This window comes from Uloborus diversus, chromosome 10 (assembly GCF_026930045.1).
Source record: "Uloborus diversus isolate 005 chromosome 10, Udiv.v.3.1, whole genome shotgun sequence".
Lineage (NCBI taxonomy): Eukaryota > Metazoa > Arthropoda > Arachnida > Araneae > Uloboridae > Uloborus > Uloborus diversus.
The window spans coordinates 133135689-133157640 of record NC_072740.1 but is presented as its reverse complement, the minus strand read 5'-3'; the positions used below and the strand labels follow the sequence as shown (position 1 = coordinate 133157640).

The window sequence follows — 21952 nt, the reverse complement described above, 5'->3', positions numbered from 1 at the left end:
TTATTGGCATGATCTATTAAAGGTTTATTGGCATGTATTTACTGTCAATTTATCCCTTTTTATTTTTTCCCGTGGGGAGGGGCGCCGTGGGATATTGCAATTGCGTAGCAAGTAATTATTATATACCACTAAAGTAACGTAAAGTAACAACGTCTAAAAAGCACAAATTCGCAGAATTTGTGCTTTTTAGACGTTGTTACTTTATGTTACTTTACTGTTCAGCACAAAGGTATTTATTTATATTATTTACCACGTTTTAAATAATGATACATATTTGACGGTCCAGTTTTTGAACTTCTGCATGTTGTCGGAATTGGATCCCCGCGCACAGGACTCCTCTCTCTCCCCCACCCCCTTCCTAGATTGAGCATTTTTAAAAAAATGTTCCATGCTATTAAAGAGAAGAAATTAATGCTCCTTAGGGAAACAAAGTAATTTTAATTGGAAAAAATATCGATTGTCGTGAAAAAGTCTTAATTTATTTTCAAAAGAAACTTAAAATTAAATTTTTCTATAGTTACAGATTATTTCTTAGTTAATCACACCCCACACTACACTTCATATTTGTTTTACCCCCACCTCTCCTTTTTTTTCTTTTTACTTTTACTAGACGATCAAAAAATAAGAAAATAATTAAAATTCTACGCTTCGGAAGCCTCCTCCCTCAGTTAAAATCATTAAAGTGCTCTTCAAATCTCGTTTCACCCTGCTTTTAATATCATACAAATCGTCTAAAAACGACGCTTTGTTGAGGTGCTTAGCGCGAAGTCCTCTTTTAATACATTGAGACGATGCTCCCGTATGCAATCTGAAAATGAAAAAACTATAATTTCAAAAAATTAAGATGAGACCTTTTAACCCTCACCCCAGTCCTTGAAAATGGCTTAAAAACATCGCTTTTTATTACTTCTCTTTTGGAATGTTTCTTGGGGAGATTCAAAGAGCCCTTTCCTGTAATCATGAAAGTTTGTCGGTAACTGCCTTTTGGAACTTCAGTGTCAAAAAATTGGGGTGAAAAGTTTACGTCATCTCAAATCTATTAAAAAAAAAAAAAATCATCGAAGACCCAACCCTTACTCTGAAGTCAACACATTTCGCCTATAATCGTGTTTTTAAGACTTCAGTTTCTTAAAATTCCCCCCTCAAAAGACCCCCTGAAACTTTCCACCGTCTAAACCGCCACAGAGCGTCTAAAACTGCGTTCTTAAGACTATAATTTCAAAAAATTCTCCGAGGGAGAACCCCCAGACCCCTCTAGCAGATACGGGTATTTTTTAAGCGTACCCCCCCCCCTATAAATATTTTCTGGTGGCACAGCCCAAGTGCAGGAAAGCCATGGTCGTACTTAGGATTGATGAATTGATGAATACGTGAAGACAACGCGAAACTGCTTTCAAGCATGACCATTTTAGGGGGTGGGGGTGGGGGCTTATCGTTTTTTTGAAAGAATGTTTTATATTTAAAAAAAAAGAGGAATTACCAAAAAGAAGGGACTATATTTGTAATGCAAAAATTGTAATGTTTGATTTTTTTACCGTGGAGAGGGGCGGCACTTTGGAAATTTGTCCGGGGCGGCAAAACTGCTAGAGCCGCCCCTGGTCAGGGGCCACTCAAAGTTGTACGAAAAAGTTATTTTCTGCAACTTTGACCGTTGAAATCTTCTTGCGCCAAGAGTCAGCAGATATGAAACTACCTGGAGAAGAAGCCTTTCTTGTCATAGAAACACAATCAGTTAACAGACCTATGGCATATGTTTCAAATTTTACATAATTTGACTCTAAACTTTGCTTAAAGAGTGTTTTTCGGCACTTGTGAACAAAATGCCAATTGCCTGCTTTTAGGTATTTATTACTATTATTTGTAATATTATTATAATAAATTTTCATAAACTAACTAAAATGGTAACAAAAGACAACATAAACTAGGAACCAAATTGAAAATTAAGTCCATAAACTACGCAGTATGCAACAAAAACTCTATTTGTCTAAGTTAAATAAATACCCTTGTGAATGAAAAGTAAAATGAGAAATAACAACGTCAAATAGCACGAATTGCAGATTACTGCAGACACTTGTTTCGGGGTAACAAGGAACGCCTTTTTCAAATCAAAAGAAATCATCTTATGAATGAAAAGGCATCCGACAAAAGACATACGGTTTTGTCGGATGTCTTTGATTTTTTTTGTTGTGCTTTCTGGAGATGATTTTATACCAGTTTCCTCTCCTTTCATGAAAATATTATAATCGTGCGTCTTTTATTAATACGGGAAACGCATTTTTTTGCTGTTGGAAAGGGCCTAACTCTTAGAAATCCGTTCAAATTCGTGGTCTTTATAAAAAGTTTTTTGGTTCACTTTGAACCTTATACACTCAAGCTGATTCATAATTCTCAAATGGAAAAGGGAAGACTAGATGTTTCAAGAAAAGTCGCCTGGCCAAGTAGACAAATAGAAAATAAGAAATGACAACGTGTGTTGCCACGTTTTTCGGCGTTACATGAAACGCCTTTTTCAACGCAAAAGAAATGAGTTTATGGATGAAAAGACATTCTAAAAAAGTATGTCTTTTGTCGGATGCCTTTCATCCACAAGCTGATTTTTTTTTAATTTGAAAAAGGCGTTCCTTGTTACGCCGAAACACGTGTCTGCAGTAATCTGCCATTCGCGCTATTTGACGTTGTTACTTCTTATTTTACTTTTCATTCACAAGGGTATTTATTTAATTCAGACAAATAGAGTTTTTGTTGCCTACTGAGTAGTTTATGGACTTAATTTTCAATTTGGTTCCTAGTTTATGTCATCTTTTGTTACCATTTTAGTTAGTTTATGAAAATTTATCATAATATTGTTACAAATAACAGTAATAAATACTTGAAAGTAAGTAATCGTAATTTTTTCACAAGTGCCGAAAAACACTCTTTCAGCAAAGTTTAGAGTCAAATTATGTAAAATTTGAAACATATGCCATAGTTCTGTTAACGGAATGTGTTTCTATGAGAAGAAAGGCTTCTTCTCCAGGTTATTTCATATCTGCTGACTCTTGGCGCAAGCAATTAATGACATTGAAAGTCATGCAATTTTGTGATTTCTGCAATTTCAGAGTCAAATATTTCGGTGTGCCAAACGTCAGCCACACAAATCTTTCTCTTTTTTTGGATACTACTCTATAGTATGTATTTACTGAAATATGTACTACTGTGGCTCACTGTTGGCGCAAGAAGATTTCGACGGTCAAAGTTGCAGAAAAAACTTTTTTTTCGTACAATTTTGAGTGACCCCTGACCTTTGCGAAAGGAACCAACCATAACTAATTATGTACTAACAGATATCGAGGATGTAGTAGAACACAAAATAATTGCCAGTGCCACGGTTCACTCTTAAAGTATAAAGTATTGGCCTATGTAAACCGGTATGTTTTTCTTGAAAAAACGAACAAAGTACAACTTTGATTACCTCCAAAAACTTTAAGATTTTTTTTTTGCAAAAATAAAAAAACACGTGCTTAGTAGTTTTAAATAAGGGACATATCCTGAAAATTTCGGCAAAATCAAAAATGTCAGCTATTCAGCCTGCCTGATCCTTTAAAAAACTGGCTCTTCATTTGAAAACCATGCTTGTTTAGAAGGAATAGACTGGCAAAGTTATTTTCAATTACATTTCAGTTTTTACTCTAGATAAACATTTAAAATTTTATATTGGAAAGTTCCTTTAAAAAATATTTAAAATGTTGATGAGTATGAAACATGGGTACTTACCGGATATTTCCCGCTGAGAGCGCTGGAAGAAAATTGCTAATGAGTGCAAATTATTGTATTGATACAGTTAATGGCATTTAAAAAAATGGAAAGCATAAAATATAAATAAGCAAATTAAAATATATTACTCTGGATCCAGTCCTTTTTTTAGAGCTTTGCTTCTGTTGATTTGTCTCTGCCTCTCACTGAGTTCCTTCAGCTAAGTAAGGTAAAATATCAGTGTTTATTAAAACTGAAGCTTTAAATCTTTCATGACCTTTTACGGCCGAAAGATCTTTTTATTTTTGTAAATGAAAAAAGCGAAATTAAAAATGAAAGTAAATATAATACTTCACGAAAACCAGTATTAATATTCATTGAGATGAGAAATTGAAAAACCTGAACGACGTTTGAGACGAACGAGAATTGGAAAACGTACGAGGGAGGACCCAAAAGAAACCGGACTAATGGTGCCATGCCAATCCTAGATGTAGTCGAGTGTTCTCCAGCTAGATGACTCAAGTGGGACCTTCACAAACCAGCTGTGCAAGTGGCGTCAGTGTAGTTGATAACGTCTGATCGTAGTGTTGGTTTTCTCAGGTGTTGTTGCTTTCCGCCTGCGAACTCATTATGGCAAATTTGAAAGAACTAACTGTAAACTTGAAATTTTGCTTTCTACTTGAAAAGACGGCAATGGAATAACTTACCAAATGCTTTAAGAAGCTGTCAAGGACGATTCTATGAGTCGTACACAAGTTTTCGAGTGGATTGGGCGCTTTAAACGTGGTAGCATGAATGTTGAAGATCAGTTCGCTCTGAGCGCCTTTCAACGTCTCAAAATGCTAAAAACGTTGAAAAAATCCGCCAAAAAATAAACGGAAGTCGTCATTTTACGATTGAAGAAATTGTAGAAGAAACAAGATTGAGTTGAAGCTCGGCCGAGCGAGCGGAAGAATTGTTCCTTCACCATGATAGCGCTCCCGAAACAACAGCCTTCACTATTAACCACTACTTGGCTTCTAAGGGGTGACCAGTCGTTCCTCGACCCTCGTATTCGCCAGACCTAGCTCTCTGTGATCTTTTTCTGTTCCCGAGGATGGAAAAAATTCTGAAAGTGAAGCGTTTTGATGATGTAGAGGCTGTGAAAACTGCTTCGCAACGGGCACTGGACATGGTCAAAGTTAAAGCGTTCCAGGGAAGCTTCTAACAGTGGAAAAAAAGAATTAACAAGTGTATTGCATCTAAGATTGAATACTTCGAAGGATACTAAAGAAATTTTGTGAATAAACTAATATATAAATATTTTAGAACAAAAATCCGGTTATTTTTGGGTCCCCCCTAGTACTCATGCAAGATCGGCTAGATACTTTATAACATTTGACTGTTTTAAAAAAATAATGCTTACGTTAGAACCGATCGCAATATTTGTGATTCGTAAAAAATACTGATATTAATTATGAAAAGACTCTTTCAAACTCCATGAAAATGATCTAATTGATTTTTGCCCATTTTTAAGATATTCTTAGTCAAATGATTTGAATATGTTTTTTGTTACATATTTGCTAATCAACCAACTTATGAATTTCTTTTATCTTTCCTTTTCACTACCGAGGTTAAATATTTCCGCTTTCATTTAGTGTTACTATTTTAGACACAAATCTAAGCTTTAAAAGGGAGATTGTTCGAGTTTCAAAGCGCGTAATGTTTTTTTTTTAAATGTCTACACTAAGTCGATTATTCAGTTAGATATTTCATAGGCAGTAGACAAAATTTAATTTTTACATTCTTTTAGTTTTCTGGAGTGCTCATTCAAATGCGGGGTAATAATTTTTTTATGGCTTTTGTTTTATTATTGGATTCAACAATCAACGAAGTGATGCAATCAAATACTCTTTCCATTCTTAAAAAAACTCGAAGTAGGGAAATGGCTTACATCGTATTCTTGTCTTTTTCTTCTCTCTTCTAAGTCATACTTTTCGCTCTCCAGCCTAACGATTGCTTCCCATAGCTCTTGAGCTTTTTGTTTTAGTTCTGAGACACTCAAATATTCAATGTTAAGGGGTTTCACACGAACTGTCATAGCTATTTTCTTATCGTCGGCAAGTTGCTCTTTCGTTTTGGCCATTTCATTTCGCATATAGAGAGCACTGGGAAACTGCAACAAAAAAGAAAAATCAATGTTTAAACTTTTATCACAGAGAAAGACAATACAGTTACTATGTTACAAGCTAAAAGCACACAAATTAACATTTAAAACAATACTATTTTCTATGCGTTCGAGGTTTATCATTAGAACAAGGAATTAAAAAATGGAAAATCTATCAATAATTACTTTTAACTGATTGGCCTAACAGTATGTTGAGTAAAACGAAAAATAAGAGTAAATAAAGCACATATTGAAAAGAAAATACCGCAAATACCAATTCGAGACTTCAGTGGAGCTTCTTCATCGGTGCAAAATTAGGTACTTGTTGTGTGCTGTTGTTGTGCTCACAGCAAGAGTGGTGAGTATACAAAATAATTGTTTTCATGTCTGAGCAATTTTCGGTTCTTCTGACGAAATTTCTAATTGCATTATTTTCATGTCTGAGCAAAATTCGGTTCTTCTGACGAAATTTCTATTTGCATTATTTTCATGTCTGAGCAATTTTCGGTTCTTCTGACGAAATTTCTATTTGCATTATTTTCATGTCTGAGCAATTTTAGGTTCTTCTGACGAAATTTCTATTTGCATTATTTTCACTTCATTTTGTGCTTATTTACGTTAATATTAGTGGTCAGAAAAGTCTGACTGCGGATGGGGAGGTTATGGGTTTGGATCCCGGTTCGAACAGGGAAATACTTTCTCTGTCCTGTCTATGTCCTTTCTTTGTGAGAATGTATTGTTGTGCTGTGAATGGTAGCCTATACTGTGAACGGGTCCTTATGGCATGTGTGTACTGTGGAATTCGGACTTCCCACCGAATTACGGTACAGTTGGAAAAGTGAAGCATCGCGTCCCAAAATTTCCTGCCTGGCTGGCGTACGACAACAACAAACTTCTTTGATCACTTAACTGTATGTTGTTATTTATTTTTTCTAAAAGAGTTATAGCCTTTTATATAATAGTTTTGCATAAATGATAATTTTTAACATGAACAATGCTTTGAATCGTAGGAAGTACAGTAACTCATCGCTTCATCGCACCTCGTTACATCACACTTCTCCATTATCTCTCACAAAATTTAAAGAAAAATAAAACTTGACTTTAAATTTGAGACAACAGAGAAAATATATCTCTCAGAAAAATTCTCTTATTTTCATAAGCTAAGCAAAACTGATGTGTCATTATTTTATAAAATCTCGGTTACATCGCGTTTTCAGATATGTCACGCTTTTTTGTTATCTTCCGACAAGCGCGATATAATGAAGGGTTACTGTTATACATTACACAAGATGAAAATCACATAACTCCAAGAACAGATATGTGTTCATCAATTTTGTTATCATTTACTGAAAGCCAACAAGTTAAAGCAAAACGTCTAAATATTTAACCTCAAAAAATTGCAAAATATTTGTAATATGTTGTGTAATTAGTTTTCGACCTGATATTTAACGAATCTTTAAAAATATATATACGATGCAAGAGATATATTTCGAGATATAGAGATATGAAAATTTATGTTTCGTAATTTTTGACTTTTGCAAATTTCCTTTTTTTTAAATCTTGAATCGTCACAAATGTTAATTAAATGATTGGGAAGTATTTTCAGAAAGGTTTTAAGGTTCGAGAGCGTTTATTTTTTACTTAATCATTATCAACTGTTTATATTCGCCGTAGACTACATTTTGCATACAATCATGAAAGATGAAATAAATCACGGTAATTTGATTTACTAGAACTTCTTTCTGTACGGATTACTCCAGTTACTCTGCAAATATCCAATAGGGCCTTATTTTTAACAAAGTCTTAGTGAGCATTGGTAAAATCAACCAATCCCCCCCCCCCGAGATAATAGGGAAATCAATAAAGATCTTAAAAAACAATAATATAGTTTGATGATAGTTAACTCAGTTTTTTATTAGGATTAAACACTTTCAGTAATATATCTATCCCTAAGGCTTCTGCGAAACACTTTTACAAAGATATGAAATTTAATTCAATGTTTCTAAAGGTGTGTTACGCCACAATATCATGTAATGATGCTGAACACTATCACTCAATTTAGAAACATAACAGAATAAATTTCGAATTTCCTCAATTTAACGGAACATAACTGCGAGCAATTTTTCATCCCAGCGTAAAATTACCAAATTACAAAATTCAATTTTTGCTCATCCCCCTAAAAGTACATTGCAGAAAGATTCCCAACATCGAATTGGGGTTCTATTCGACGTGAAAGTTAAGTTTCGAAAAACTTCCCCATTAAATGCGGTTCGCGTTTCTTCGAATCTGCGTCTCGAACGAGGTTCCAAACCTCGAAGTTAAAACGGACGGTACTTCAATGTAGCCGAAATCGTTTCTTACTTTATCTAGAGCAGGGTGGACTGCACTATCCTCATTTCGTTTCGTAATAATAAAATTCGGAGTGACGGGCTCTTGAATTTTATTTCTCTGTAGCGCCTCTTGCATGGCTTGCCGCTTCTTCTCCGCCTCTTCTAAACGTTTCTTTTTTGCATCCGCTTCTTTAGCTTTCTTTTCTTCCTGAAAAAATATAAAACACATTAGGATCTTTCGAAAGGGTGAGCATTAAAAAAAGGAGCGTTTTTGATAACTATTTTTCCCCTCTTCAGGTAGTAGAGGAAACCTACCGAGAGAAAGGTAGTATTTATATGTGTACAGGTTGCATTATAATAATTGTGTATGTAGATTTTTATTCGAGAAATTGATCTTTATTTTTAGAGATGAGGATATGTGTAAAGTACAGTTTTTCTTCTATTGCTTAATAGTTCTTCAAAGGTCAGTTTTACAACTGAAATTTTTTTAAAGAGGTTTATGACTCGAGGACTGAATTTTTTAAACGGAAATATGTGCTTGATTTTGTTTATTATTGAGTGGGGTTCTAGCAATTGTTTACTTTTTAGATGGTTTTGCTGCAGGGATCACTGTCAATTTTTTTTTTAACTTACCATAAAATCATGTGATAGTGCAATAATGAAATATCTAAATAAACGGCTATCGAAAGAGGCCAAGTTATGTTTTGGACGCAAAGAACAGATATGTCCTCGTGTCCTCATTAACGAAGAATAAGTCTTAACGTCTGCTGAAATTTTAAGAAAAATTTAGGGAGTTTCGGTGAGAAATGGAAGAGACCTTTCACGCGTACTGCAGATGGGAGGTCTTGCCACATGTAGATGTTGAAATCTGGTGGTGCCTTCCATTTCTCGCAAAGTCTTTTACTTAGGCAACTTTTCTTAAATTTTGGCAGAGTTTCAGACCTTATATTTCGATAGCGGGGGATGAGGGTAAATAATGTATATGTTAGATAAAAGGTTCCAATATGCTCTTTCGATTAATAGGTGATTTTTTTTCAATATTGCATTATTTATGTGGTTCCCTTGTTTGTGTTTCACAATTAAGTAATACATATTCTTTCATTCTTTCGACAAAATAATAAAAACTATCACGCACATTTTTAAAGTAGTACGTTATAGCATTCCCATCTGCTTTACAATTTTAAGTTTTAATGTTTTAGTATTGAAACAATTTTAAAACAGTTTAAATACGTTGCATTTTGAAAGCATAACTTTTACAAAAGAAACTGAAACATGTATAGGAAAGAACATTGGATTAGTAAGTCCGTTTGTTCTTTTGTCTAACTTAACATTTATTGTTATATCCGTCCTTATACGTTAAACAGTGCAAAGAGGATCATAAGTATATGTTTTTTTTTTTTTTGTTTTTGATTTTTGTTTTTTTTTTAGGTTGTCTCCCTGTCTTTCCGCTTAAATATGATTTTCTTCCGCTTTTTGAGTTTAATTTAGCTAAAATTATTTTAAAAATTTGCTGCAAACAAACATGAGGCCGAGCACTACAAAAGATGATAACATTTGCAAAAAATATCAAAAATCATACTTTCCCTACGTTTTTTAAAAAACGTAACTTTAAGTTCTAAAGATTGTGTTGGTTACTATTCTTCACCATACAATTTGAAAATTATTTCATTAATTTCAAAGTTCTTTTATTTTCCGTTTTCATACTTCTAATGAAAAATACCATATTATTGCAGTTGTTTGTTTTTTCATTTTAGATTATCATGAATCTTTGTTGAAAGGCTAGTTATTAAAATGTGTTTATTTTCATTAAATATTGATTCATAAATGCTTAAAAGAAATTCTGTAATCATTTTATTTTGAATACGAGTTTTAAATTAAGATCTGAATGAAATTTAATTTAAAAAGCTTAAGATTAAACTGTTTTCAACGTAAACTTGACTGTTTCATTTTCCGAGTTGCTTCTGTTTTTTGAAATAAAATCATTGGCTAATTTATGATTCTTTCAAAAACGGCAGGTTGGTTAATTTTTTTTTAATCAAAAGATAATTAAAATAGGTTGTTATTAAAGGAAATACGGATTTCAAATGAGTTTACTGTCTATGGTTAACGATAAAAATAAAATTCATAAAGACCTTTCATCTCAATGAGTATATTGAGTCAAAATCCGTACAGACGGGTTAGAATGATAGTGGTATTGGACGAAAAAATTATCAATTGAGTTAATCACGGATTTGCTGTTAAGCACTCATAACAATTCTCGTTTGATTTTGTTTTCAGTAAAACCAATGTAGATTTTAGATCGACAGTGGCTCAAGTCATTTTAAGTTACTTTATAACACGTAACAAGTAAATTTTCGCAAAAGTTGATGCATAATAATGCGATAAAAACTTATGTTTAAATATAAATCCTTCTTTTGAAAAAAAAAAAAAAAAAAAAAAAGCAAAATTTTCTAGTATTACGTCAAACTATGTTAGGATGAATTGAGCCAATATCATTTTAACCACGACATATATTGCCTCAGGCGGCGCATATGCGCTCAGGTTTCAGTTACTAAGTTTTGAAAATAAGATATCGCTCTCATTCTGGAATGAAATGCTTACTTTGTTCTGCTCTTCTTAAATAAATAAGTTTATGTTTCAAATTCTTGTGTGGCGATTTCAGAAAACATAAATGAATTTTAAGTCCATTAAGCTTGGTCGTTTATCTCATCGTTCCTATAGTGTAATATGTTTTAACATAATTTATTAAAGTTATGAATCAAGGAGTAAAATTGATATTTATTCCTACCATTTCTTTTATTCTTTGAGACTCTTGTTGTTTTTTAAAGGCAAGTATTTTTTTTTCTTCTTCTTTTCTTCTTTCTTTTCGTTTCATCTGGAAAATAATGTAAACATTGCATACACATTCAATTAAACATCAAAAATATAAACTAAAATACATTTTTTTTTGTCATTGAAAAGGGTATATTTTAAATTTAATTCTTACAAACATATATTTATGAATAGATTAGACTACATCAATTTCGTTCTAATTACGTAATTTTATTTTTATCAACAGTTTATTATTCAGATTTGTATGGTATATACCTGACGTTCCTTTAATTTCCTTAACTCTTCCTCTTCTTTTGCTCTCTGTTTTTTCCTTTGTTCCATGTACTCAGTCCACATTGCTTCTTCTTCTTCTTTCTTCTTCCTCATTTTCTGTAACAACATTTCTATTACAATTATGAAATGATAAATGATGTACAAAATATTTCATGCTGAAGAGACCATGGATATTTAATTTCATGTATCCAGATATTCCTTTCATGTTTAAGAAGTAGAGTAAAATATTAAATTATCTACAAATTTATTTCAAAAGGAATAACTGAAACTAAAAGACTGTGCAGTTTTGTTTTTTCAAGGACAAGGAGTATAGAAAATTATCAGTAGATATTTTTATATAATTTAGAGCTTTTGAGTAAATAAATTAAGCTTAAGAAATTTGCGCTACTCTTTAGTGCATTTTTTGCAGAAATGAATTTTGAAATATGCGTGTAAAAAGTAACTTTAAAAAATGCTTAAAACGTAGCTATATGCAGATTTTCTGCAGAAACTATCAATGGATACAAAAGTCAAGCTCAACTAATTATTGGATTCAATTCAACTTAAAAAAAATTAGAATACTGGGATGGAAAAATGAGTCAGTTTGTCTCTTATTAACATTCAAAGTGACATGCTTTGTAGAAAAAATTTAAAAACTTACACAGGGTGGCCGACTTATTGTGCTCAAATGAACTTTTCTGTATTTTTATTGTTTTTCTCTATTGTTACATAGTTTTATTATTTGAACACATTTTAAAGTTTATTTAAAATATGAATTAAACATATTAAACTTAAAGTACCTTCTGATCGATACTATAAATAGGTAAAAAAATAATTGTTTAATATTTAGTAACTACGCTTTTTGCTGCTATTACGGCTTGGATGCGGCGTGGCATGCTTTCAATGCATGATATGGATACTTGAGTTACCTATAAAATCGTTATTTTTTTATTTAAAAATCACACTCACAAGAAGAAGCTTGTAACTTGAAATTTTAATGGAGGTTGTAACTGACGTCTATCACATTTAAAATACAGCGACCTCTCACTTATACGCGACCCAAGGGGACAACGAAAGTTTCGCGCGCAAGTGAAATTCGCACATAAGCGAAAAACCAAAAAAATAAGCTTAAATGCAATAAGTTTACATCAGTTATAGTAATACTAATAGTACACTACTAATATTAATGAATCAATATGCACATAATTTCGGTTTATGCATTGTAATTTTTAAAAAAATGAAGTTGTACGATTGTTACTTTTTATACAAGGCAACGTCAATGCTTACCGCTTGACCACGACTTTTAATGACGACAACTTTTTCGTATGTAAACCGTTCTCCTCTCTCGATGTCAATCACAAGACTAATTCCACCCCCAATTGCTTATTTGTGCAAAAAAGAACGCGTGTTTGGAAGAATTCGAAAAATGAAATAAAGGCGTGCGATACATTCAAATAAACAGAACAAGAAGGGTACAAATTTTCTGATAAGCGAAGCGCAAATTCGCGATTTGACTAAAACTTGAAAAAAATTTATTGCGCATAAGTGAAAGGTGCATTTTGGGTTTCGCGTATAAATGAACAAGAGTTAACATTGTTTCCTTATATCGCTGGCCGGGCCCGCAAAAAAAAAAAAAAAAAAACGCGTATAAGTGAAAAACGCGTATAACAGAGGTCGCGTATAAGCGAGAGATCACTGTATTAAACAAAACAAAAAGTAAAGTGTTTAACTTTAAACGTTTAAATTAACTGTAAAATATGTTGAAATAATAAAACTATGGAACAACAATGAAAAATAATAAAAAATACAGAAAAGTTTGTTTTAGTATAATTATTTTGCCACCTTCTGTAATAGTTGCATCTACGGTGATAATTTAATCCTTTAAAGCTCCAGATAAAAAGAAGTGGAGGACTTTAAACATTATTACAAAACAATTGCTGTATGTTGTAAAAAAAATTAAATCTAATTATGGCAATTTTAAACAGTTTAAAATATGCTTAACTTTTGCATTTACGGTGAAATCTAAGTTTCTCATTTTAAGAAACAATAACGTTAAAAAGAATTAATGTCTGGAATTTTTTTAAACTGCTCGTGCCATTTAAAATTTACAGCTATAATAAAATTTGAGACAGAACATATTTCAAGAGAATAAACTGATACACAATTTGATGCCTAACATATTGAGAGTACAATATTAAGGAATTTTGTGGTTTAATATACCGATAGGATAAACTTTGTATGAAATTTAAGGAGTAATGTATTGAAAAGAATAAATTTTATATGAAATCAGAGGCTTAAGAAATTGGTAGAATAAATGCAGTAAGAAGATGAAATCTACTCAATTGAGCTGTTTTCTCTTAAAGTAAGTCTGTAACCATGAAAACAATATATGAAATAATAGAACAGAGACTGAAAAATGGCGTAACAAGGTCAATGCTTAAGTACTGCTAAGCACAGGTACAAAGAACACGTTAGTTCTGGGTGAACTTTTTGTTATTAAATTGATTTATCACTGAAATTTTATTAGCGGCTGTACAATATGAAATAACCAAATAATGTTCACATATTAACCCCGGAAAAATAATTAAAAGTGTAAATATGAACAATATAACTGAGACATTGATTAGTTTGCAAAATTTTAATGGTTTTCAAGTTTAAATAATCTTCTTTCTTACCTCCAGAGCCAACTCGGCTTCGGATAATTCAACTTTTGGCGGAGGCTCTTCCCTACGAAAATGAGAAACTATTCAAGTTTTGAGCCAAAAAAATTCCTAGAAATCTTTTGAATAAGTATATTTTATCAATTTGATTTCAGACACAAAACAAACTCACTCTTAATGTTGATAAATACATTACCGTCATAGGCGAAAATCCTTCATGGTCTATAATGCCAGAAAACGTCTACTTACTTTTTCCTAGAAAATATAATGAACAATTTTAGGGATCATTTAAATTAAGACATAAGAATGTAAGTTGTAAAAGGCTCTAAGTAGTTAAGATTTAAAGTTATGAATCTTTGGAGGCAAATTAACCCATTTTGAGTCACTCTTTTTTACTTCCATTTACGAAGTAAAGAAAGTATCGTATTCGCGAAAAAAAAAAAAAAATCACCTAAAATTCGGCCTTAATTTCCATTTTGCTCGCCCCCGAATGAATATCAAGTTTTTTTCCACCCGACCACTCGTGGATATATGCCTAGGAACGTATAAACACCAGAAATATCCATTTTGACAATCCTCGAGTTTATTACAACGAGTTTTCTCGTGACGTCCGTATGTGCGTATGTATCTCGCATAACTCAAAAACGGTATGTCCTAGAAAGTTTAAATTTGGTACGTAGATTTCTAGTGGGGTCTAGTTGTGCACCTTCTCTTTTGGTCGCATTTGGATATTCCAAAGGGGATCTTTCACACCTTCTTGGGGGGAAATCATTGTTAATTTCAATGCAAACTCAAGTGGTGTTATAATTTGGCAAACACTTGGCGATATATCGCCAAGCTTTTGGTCGCCAAGTTGGCGATAAATTTGGCGAGGTTTATTTATTTATTTTTTTTATTTATTTATTTTTTTTAAATGTGGTTTTATTTTGGCCATTATTGGCAATATTTAGAGAGTTAACCTTTGAATCACATTAGAATGTCCAATCTGTATAAAACGTATTTTTGCTTCGGTTCGCAATAAACTTGGGGTAAAAATAGTAAAAGTGTTTCTTTGCTTTCTTCAAGGCACTTGGCGTAAAAGGAAGTCATGTAAGGCACACACCAGCTCGTTAATTTATAAAGTAGGATGAATAATCCACTTAACACGAGTTTTAGTTGTGTGTGTATAAATTTCAACATATAGTTTTAGTTGTGTGTGTGAGTGTTTTTTTTTTTTTACTGTTTAAAGCAATTTTATCACATAAAATAATTTTTGTGTGACTAATTTAATTCATATTTATCATCTAAAGCAGCGGTGCCCAACCTACGGCTCGCGGGCCACATCCATCTCACGAAGCTGATCTGTGTGAATGCCACAAATTTGGAGCTAAATATTCAGAAAGTAGTTTCGCAAAGCATGCATTTAATAAAATAAGCATCAAGTAATTGATAACAACAATTATAGATTTGTCATTTTCTTTGCTTTTCCATACTTTCCCATCTAATTTAGAAAACAATGAAATATGTTGAAATTTATACGTTCCTTGGCCGGTGAGAATGCCTTTAATATGAGGTCTGGCCCTCGGGTAGAAAAAGGTTTGACACCACTGATCCAGAGGAATGGCGTTAAGAAAGACGGGTAAGATAAAACCTAGTCTTAGCCGTTTTCACATGGAATACGAATAATTCAAACAACACAGGGTTTTTTTTTTTTTTTTTTTTTTTTTTTTACGATTTTAAGCACTGTTTGTTACATTATATCATTCAAGTGTAACTAGTTAAACTCATATTTATTATATACCACAAAGGTATTAAGAAAGATTTATCTGGTAAGATAACGCAGATATTTCATTGTTACAAGTTATGGCAATACCACTAAGCTAGAGCTCCACCATGTATAACTTTAGAGAAATAAGTTTACTTTTATCCCACAAACCTAGACCAAAACTTTTCAAATGATAAATTTCGGACTATAGTGGCATGAAAATCCATCGAGTAACGAAAACCGCTAAGAAGTATTAGTGGAAGACATAATGTTCTATTATTTGAAAGATAGTATTTTAAACAGAATAAAGGAAAAGAAGGTAAGCCGTATCGTCACCTCGAAGCAACAAGAGGATATCTTCGGGTTATTCCTGGGATTACATGTCGTACTTCTGTTCTGAGGCGTACTCCCTTTTTTTGGAAATTAGCTTCATTCTTCCTTTTTTTCAGTTTAAAACTAAGCAAATCGTATGCAGTCAGGTGTGCCTTAAACTTTAACTTTTGGAGGGGAGGAAGTTTTAATTTCATTAATAAAACTCATAATTTTGAGTTGAACTAAATCTGAAATTTTGCAAAGATGTCTCAAAATCTGCCGCATCGTGAGACAAAATTTTCCGAAGAAGGAAATTTTTGGGAGGTCACAGCGACTCCCGTTACCTCCCATCGGGGGCGCTCCTGTATGCAGTGCACCCCAGAAATAACTGGCAAATTTGAAAAATGAAATTAAAAAAGTAAAATTCGCGTGTGTTTGAATTTGTGAAAAAGCAACAAAAAAAAAATGTTTATCCAAGATTGGTAGTGTGACCAGTTAATGAATTTAACACACCCCAATGAATGAACAATACATATTTTCTCCTTTTTTTGTTTAAAATAAAGTTTCAAAAAATTTTTTTAGTTAAATTTGAAACAGTATTTTCCTTCTATACTTCTATAAAGGAAGATACAAGAAAATGTTCTTTGTTCACTGGTTAGGGGTATTCATTTACTGAGTAGATAAAACATTTTCCCTTTGCTCCCCCCCTCAACCCCCAAACCTAATGTAGAGACATTCAATGTAACTTATTAACGATAAGCAATAGTTTTAAACGATAATGAGCAAAATTTTGCTGCTTTAGAAATCACAAACGAAAAAGTAATTTCTTAAGCAGAAAGTTGTGTCCTTATTTTTTTAAAAAAATATTTTTTAGGGAAACGTATGAGCTCTCACGTGCGAGACAAAATGACCGCTGAAATGACTTATTATTAAAATGTATTTAATGTCACTTACCAAATGCTACAGTTTTCAACAATATTACAAATTTCCAGAAATTAAATTGTGCTTAAATATGTATTTATCCGTCATACTACTTTACCCTGATGTATTGGATTTTAACACATTTTAACCTTCCAGCGAGTGCGCTACGAACGTCTGACTTAGGCTATTCTTCTCCCTACCATAGACCCGCTTTTAATCATCACCGGATTTATTTATTTATTTATTTATTTTATTTTTTTTTTTAGCTCAATAGCAGTCTGCACATTTGCAGTTTTTATCTGAGAGATGCACGTGACTATTTCATTTAATTTGATTTTTCGAAATTTGGTCATTTTGATTTGCTCCTTTTTAAAAATTTTCTCATTGCCTCAAGAAGTTTAAACGTTCAACAAAAAATAAAAAAGAAATAGTATGTACAATGATATAGAAACATACGACCACAACTTAATGTAATTAAAAAGAATAAGAGTAAAATAAGATGAAAGAAATGTTACAAACTTACTTTTCTTCAACATTTGTTTCTTCCTCCTCTTCTTCTTCACTAAAAAAAAAATGCTGTTTCAAATGATTTTACTTAATTAGAATTTTTCATTTAATTGTTCTCGTACTTAAGTAACCTCATTCATATGAATTTTACGAATGAATTTGAACAGAATATTTAAATATTGGTAAATACTTTTAGTACATAGCTAATTCTCGTTCTTGTAATGTATAACTAACGATTTTCTTCACATTTTTATGAGTTGATTTGTATTTGGAATGCATTTTTTTATACATGACTGGGATTTTTGAGCGGCACTAAAATGTTTTCTTTCAGTATTCGATTAAAAAAAAAAAAAAAAAAAACCTTAATAAATATTTATGTTTTTTGTTTTGATTTTCATGTATCTACAGAAACGATTACTACATGTCTACAGCTAATTAGAAGAAATTTAGTGCCATTTTTTATATCCAAGAGGTTATCCATGTAGCAATCTTTTAGGTAAATAAACGTATTTCTTAGGCCACCGGAACATTTAATTTCTTCACTAGTTATTGCATGAATACTAATACTAATTGCAGTATTTTATCACATTCAATTTTGCTCCAAAACTCCTTTTAATAAAGTTGCACGCATATTTTCTTCAGAAATCTTGACTACGGTTAAAACTTTAATAATAAAAAACAAAATTAAGTGAGTAAGTGATGCTTTCATTCAAAATGTTTGTACACAGTAAGTAAACGTATTTATAAAATGTACAGCTTATTCCCAGTTATGTACGATGAAAAATAATAAAAATAAAACGGTTTTGAGTTTCTTCAATTTATATCTCGTCTCGTAAATCAATAAGCAATTTAATTTTAATTGGAAAATGACAGCTGGAGCATGTCTTTCACGTGAAGAAAGTTACGGAATAACTAATCTCTTATTTCTTGAAAAATTCGCAAAAATTTTGAAGTTTTGAAAGTGTCTCGACTCTTGGTTATATTGTGTAATTTAATTCATCACTGATCATCACGAAATTAAACATTTTGCAGTATTCACTGTTTTTGTTCGATCACTGCAACAGAGCAGATAAGAATATAATGATGAAACATTGAAGAAGCTAGTTTATGTAATCGAAAATATTTATAACATTAATCCAAATGAACAACAACAACAAAAAAAGTCCTCATCTTAATATCAAAACTTTCAGCATATGATAAAAAAGTTAAAAAATTGAATAATTAGCAATTAACAAACTCAAATGAGACGTTTCAGTTGAATTATAACACAAACATGAAACTCTTTCAACTTTGAAGTATTATACACTGTTAAAACTACAGGTTGCGTTTGGCACCTTTCAGGGGTGAAAAGCTTGTTCACCAGCGACACCCAATATGGAGCCGAAATGGCACCTCTTTTTTGGGTGAAAAACAGGCACCTTCTAAAAGATAGGCAGCTGGGGTGACCAGAAAGAACCTTCTGAGAGAAAAATGGCACCCTTACTACTTGTAGATCCTACTCTCCCCTCTTCTGTATTGTGTGTGTTTTTGAATACAGTTGTGTAGTTGTTCTTTTTTTTACATATATCTAGTTTTGATTCATGATATTCTACGTTTTAGACATTTTTCACATTGCATTAAGCACTGGAAAAGATTAAAACTTGTAATTACAGCATTTGATCATATTTCAGAGTTTTCAACATAGTTAAGAAGTGCTCATTGCTTTAATTCATCTGATCGTGCTCTAGCTCAGTGTTTCTCATCCTCTTTTGACCCACGACAGATAATAGCAAATGAAAAGAATTACGGACCAGTGAAATTTTTATCCTTTTCTTTAAATTAATAAAATAAATAATAATAATGAAAATAACAACTCTGGGGCCGTTAAAAACGTGTCAAAAATTCTGCGTATTGATGATTTTTTTTTCAGTAATATTAAAAATAAATAAAACAATAAATATCCACCCCCTTTACTTGGTATCAAAGAGCTGTTACAAATATATTTAAATTAAAAGACTAGTAGTTTTTCGCCACTTTTAAAAACCAAAAGAGATTTCTAACGCTATATTATCGGCTTCACAAAATAACACCAATTAGATAACCGCTAACAGGAAATGATTCAAACACTTGAATGAAAAAAAAAAAAAAAAAAAAAAACTAGACGGAACGAGTTTTATTTTTTAGTTCATTTTTTCCCGCTTGCTATTCTGTTTTATAATCTACGAAGCACAAGAATCATTTTTTTTCATTATTTCATCTCACTTGTTGATTATTATCTTACTGTGGTGGTTAAACGTTGCTTATCGAGTACTCAAGAAAATAATGATAGATATGTTTAGTATCGGTTTGAATGTTGGAGATAGCACTACAGTAACCGTTAAACAATAAAAACCAGTAAACGTACTTTTAAAAACACTTTTAACTATGTTTGAAAGCCCTGAAAGCTACAAAGTGATCAAAAGCTGTACTTACTTGTTATTTTGGAGATAAATCCTCGAAACTTTTATTCCTAGAAGAGTTTTAATCCAATATTTTACTTAATTCAATGTGAACGTAACATCGAGCTACTTATCCTGCGTCCGCCATATTGAAGTTTTTGGATGAATGTCGAAGTCAACGCGCATGCGTAACGATTCATTCTGCGATTGCCTGCTGTTTTCGCACCCCTGCTGCGTTTCCTGGCTAGTATGGCACCCTTCGGTACCATGCCTTCACCTTAGGGGGAATATAGTCTCTCGTCTGGAACCCCTTGTTTACAGTGTAGTAAAGCAAAAGTCATCGCATGGCAAGTATCAGCTTGCTTTCACTTTTTTATCCTATGATTAAAAGCAGTTTTCCGGGATTTACTCTTTGTGCTGTTTGTTGGATTTAAATTGAAATTTCTTTTTCATTCTACAATGAAACCGATCATCTGTACCATTTTTCACAGGGTAACACGGGGCAAAAGAAAGAATAACGTATTTAAATTTTCAGACAATAGGTAATAGCTTTATTCAAGGATTGTTGAGAAAATTGCGAAAGACACTAAAGACAGAATCCATTTAGTAGATAGCTTCTTGATCAAGTGTTTGCTGTTTGAATTCCCTGCGGATTTAATTTTTGTTCATGGTTTAAATAAGGTCTCAAAGGTTCAAAGTAAGTCACACTCATTTTCGTTAATTGTTTGAAACAATGCTTAACATCCTTATTAACCCGTAACAGGGGAGGTGAAAAAGTAGGACATAAGAGGGGACGTAAGATCTCAGAGACCGCTTTACTTTCAGACTTTCTTAAAAATCGTGTAATTAAGATACATTCCTGCAACTTCCCTTAAGTGCTCTTTGTACCTTTATTAGAACAGGAAATTTTTTTTTTTGAATTCTGAATTAAAATACACCTTTTCCGAGGAAATTTTATTAGAGCCTTAAGATTTTTCATGAAAATTCATATTCTTCAGTAAATAATTTCTTACTCGTAATAAAATTAATCTATTATTTATTAATGATTTTGTTTTAAATGTTTAATATATACAGAACATTTTAATACCAGAAAATTGATTATATCAAGTTATAAGAAAATTTTGACAGTCCTTTAACTACAAGTATTTCGCGTCGTATTTCCCGTTATAATTCTGTCCTTATTATCCCTAAAACATCTTTGCGTACTTCTTGTGAACATATTAAACAACTCTCAACTTCAACTGGAATAATTTGCATTTCTACTGCATAACACGGGTAAAATAAAGGAACCCCTATTTAAACGGTTCGCCATGTCTATTACTGCCAAAAATTGTAACACTGAAGGTGAGGTGCGGTCTCACAAACCGCTTCTAAAAAGTGCAATGAAATTTAAACCAGATGCACTCGCAAAAGGGTCGTTCAAGGTCACAAAACAAAAAGCTATTAGGAAAAACCATTCAATCGGACTGAAAATAAAATAGAGGTGATCGGATGAACTTTTGAGCGATCTGTGAGACCGCACCTCCCCTGTTACGAGTTAAAACAGTATTCCGCATAACTGACTGAAGTTCAATATAATTGAATAAAATGACAGTTCATATATTTCTGCCACATGGGGTAAGATGACGAATCCGGCATCTATTGCAGAGAAAATTACATCGCCATGGTAATATTTCCAGAGCACATAACTCATCAATTACAAGCATTGGGTTTTGCATTTTTCGGGCCTCTAAATTTTGTTTCCTTTCATCCCTTCGGTATTCTTTTTGTGTTACATATAAATGAAGCAGTCATGGAAAAAACCCTTTTTACAGCTCCATAGCATTTTTACTGATATACTCTTATTAGGTATTATGCAAAAGTTGTAATTATGCCTGCTCCATAATTGCAAATATATGTTTCACGTTAACTTAAACGAAGTCATATATAAATCTTAAAATAAGATTATTCTTCATCTCGCCCCTTTTACAGGGCAAGATGACGAATAATTTTATTTTCAAAAAATGACTCTATGTGGCATGAAATTTCAAAATAAGTTTTTTTGTTAATCAATTCACGCTTTATAAATTGAAACTTAATTCAAGAATTTCAGATAGCAA

At 32.2% G+C, this 21952-nt stretch overlaps 1 protein-coding gene across 1 annotated transcript in view; it reads right to left on the bottom strand.

Moving 5' to 3' along the window:
* The window catches only part of LOC129231296 (troponin T-like), a 73588-nt gene that overhangs the window by 18511 nt on the left and 33125 nt on the right, over positions 1-21952 (bottom strand). Inside the window, exons 3-10 of the mRNA XM_054865584.1 lie at positions 17453-17491; positions 13968-14019; positions 11296-11409; positions 10997-11083; positions 8240-8416; positions 5666-5887; positions 3882-3952; positions 3754-3775 (exon numbers count right to left, since the gene is read on the bottom strand). Coding sequence (XP_054721559.1) covers positions 3754-3775; positions 3882-3952; positions 5666-5887; positions 8240-8416; positions 10997-11083; positions 11296-11409; positions 13968-14019; positions 17453-17491 — 784 coding nt within the window. The remainder of the gene's footprint in view (positions 1-3753; positions 3776-3881; positions 3953-5665; positions 5888-8239; positions 8417-10996; positions 11084-11295; positions 11410-13967; positions 14020-17452; positions 17492-21952) is intronic.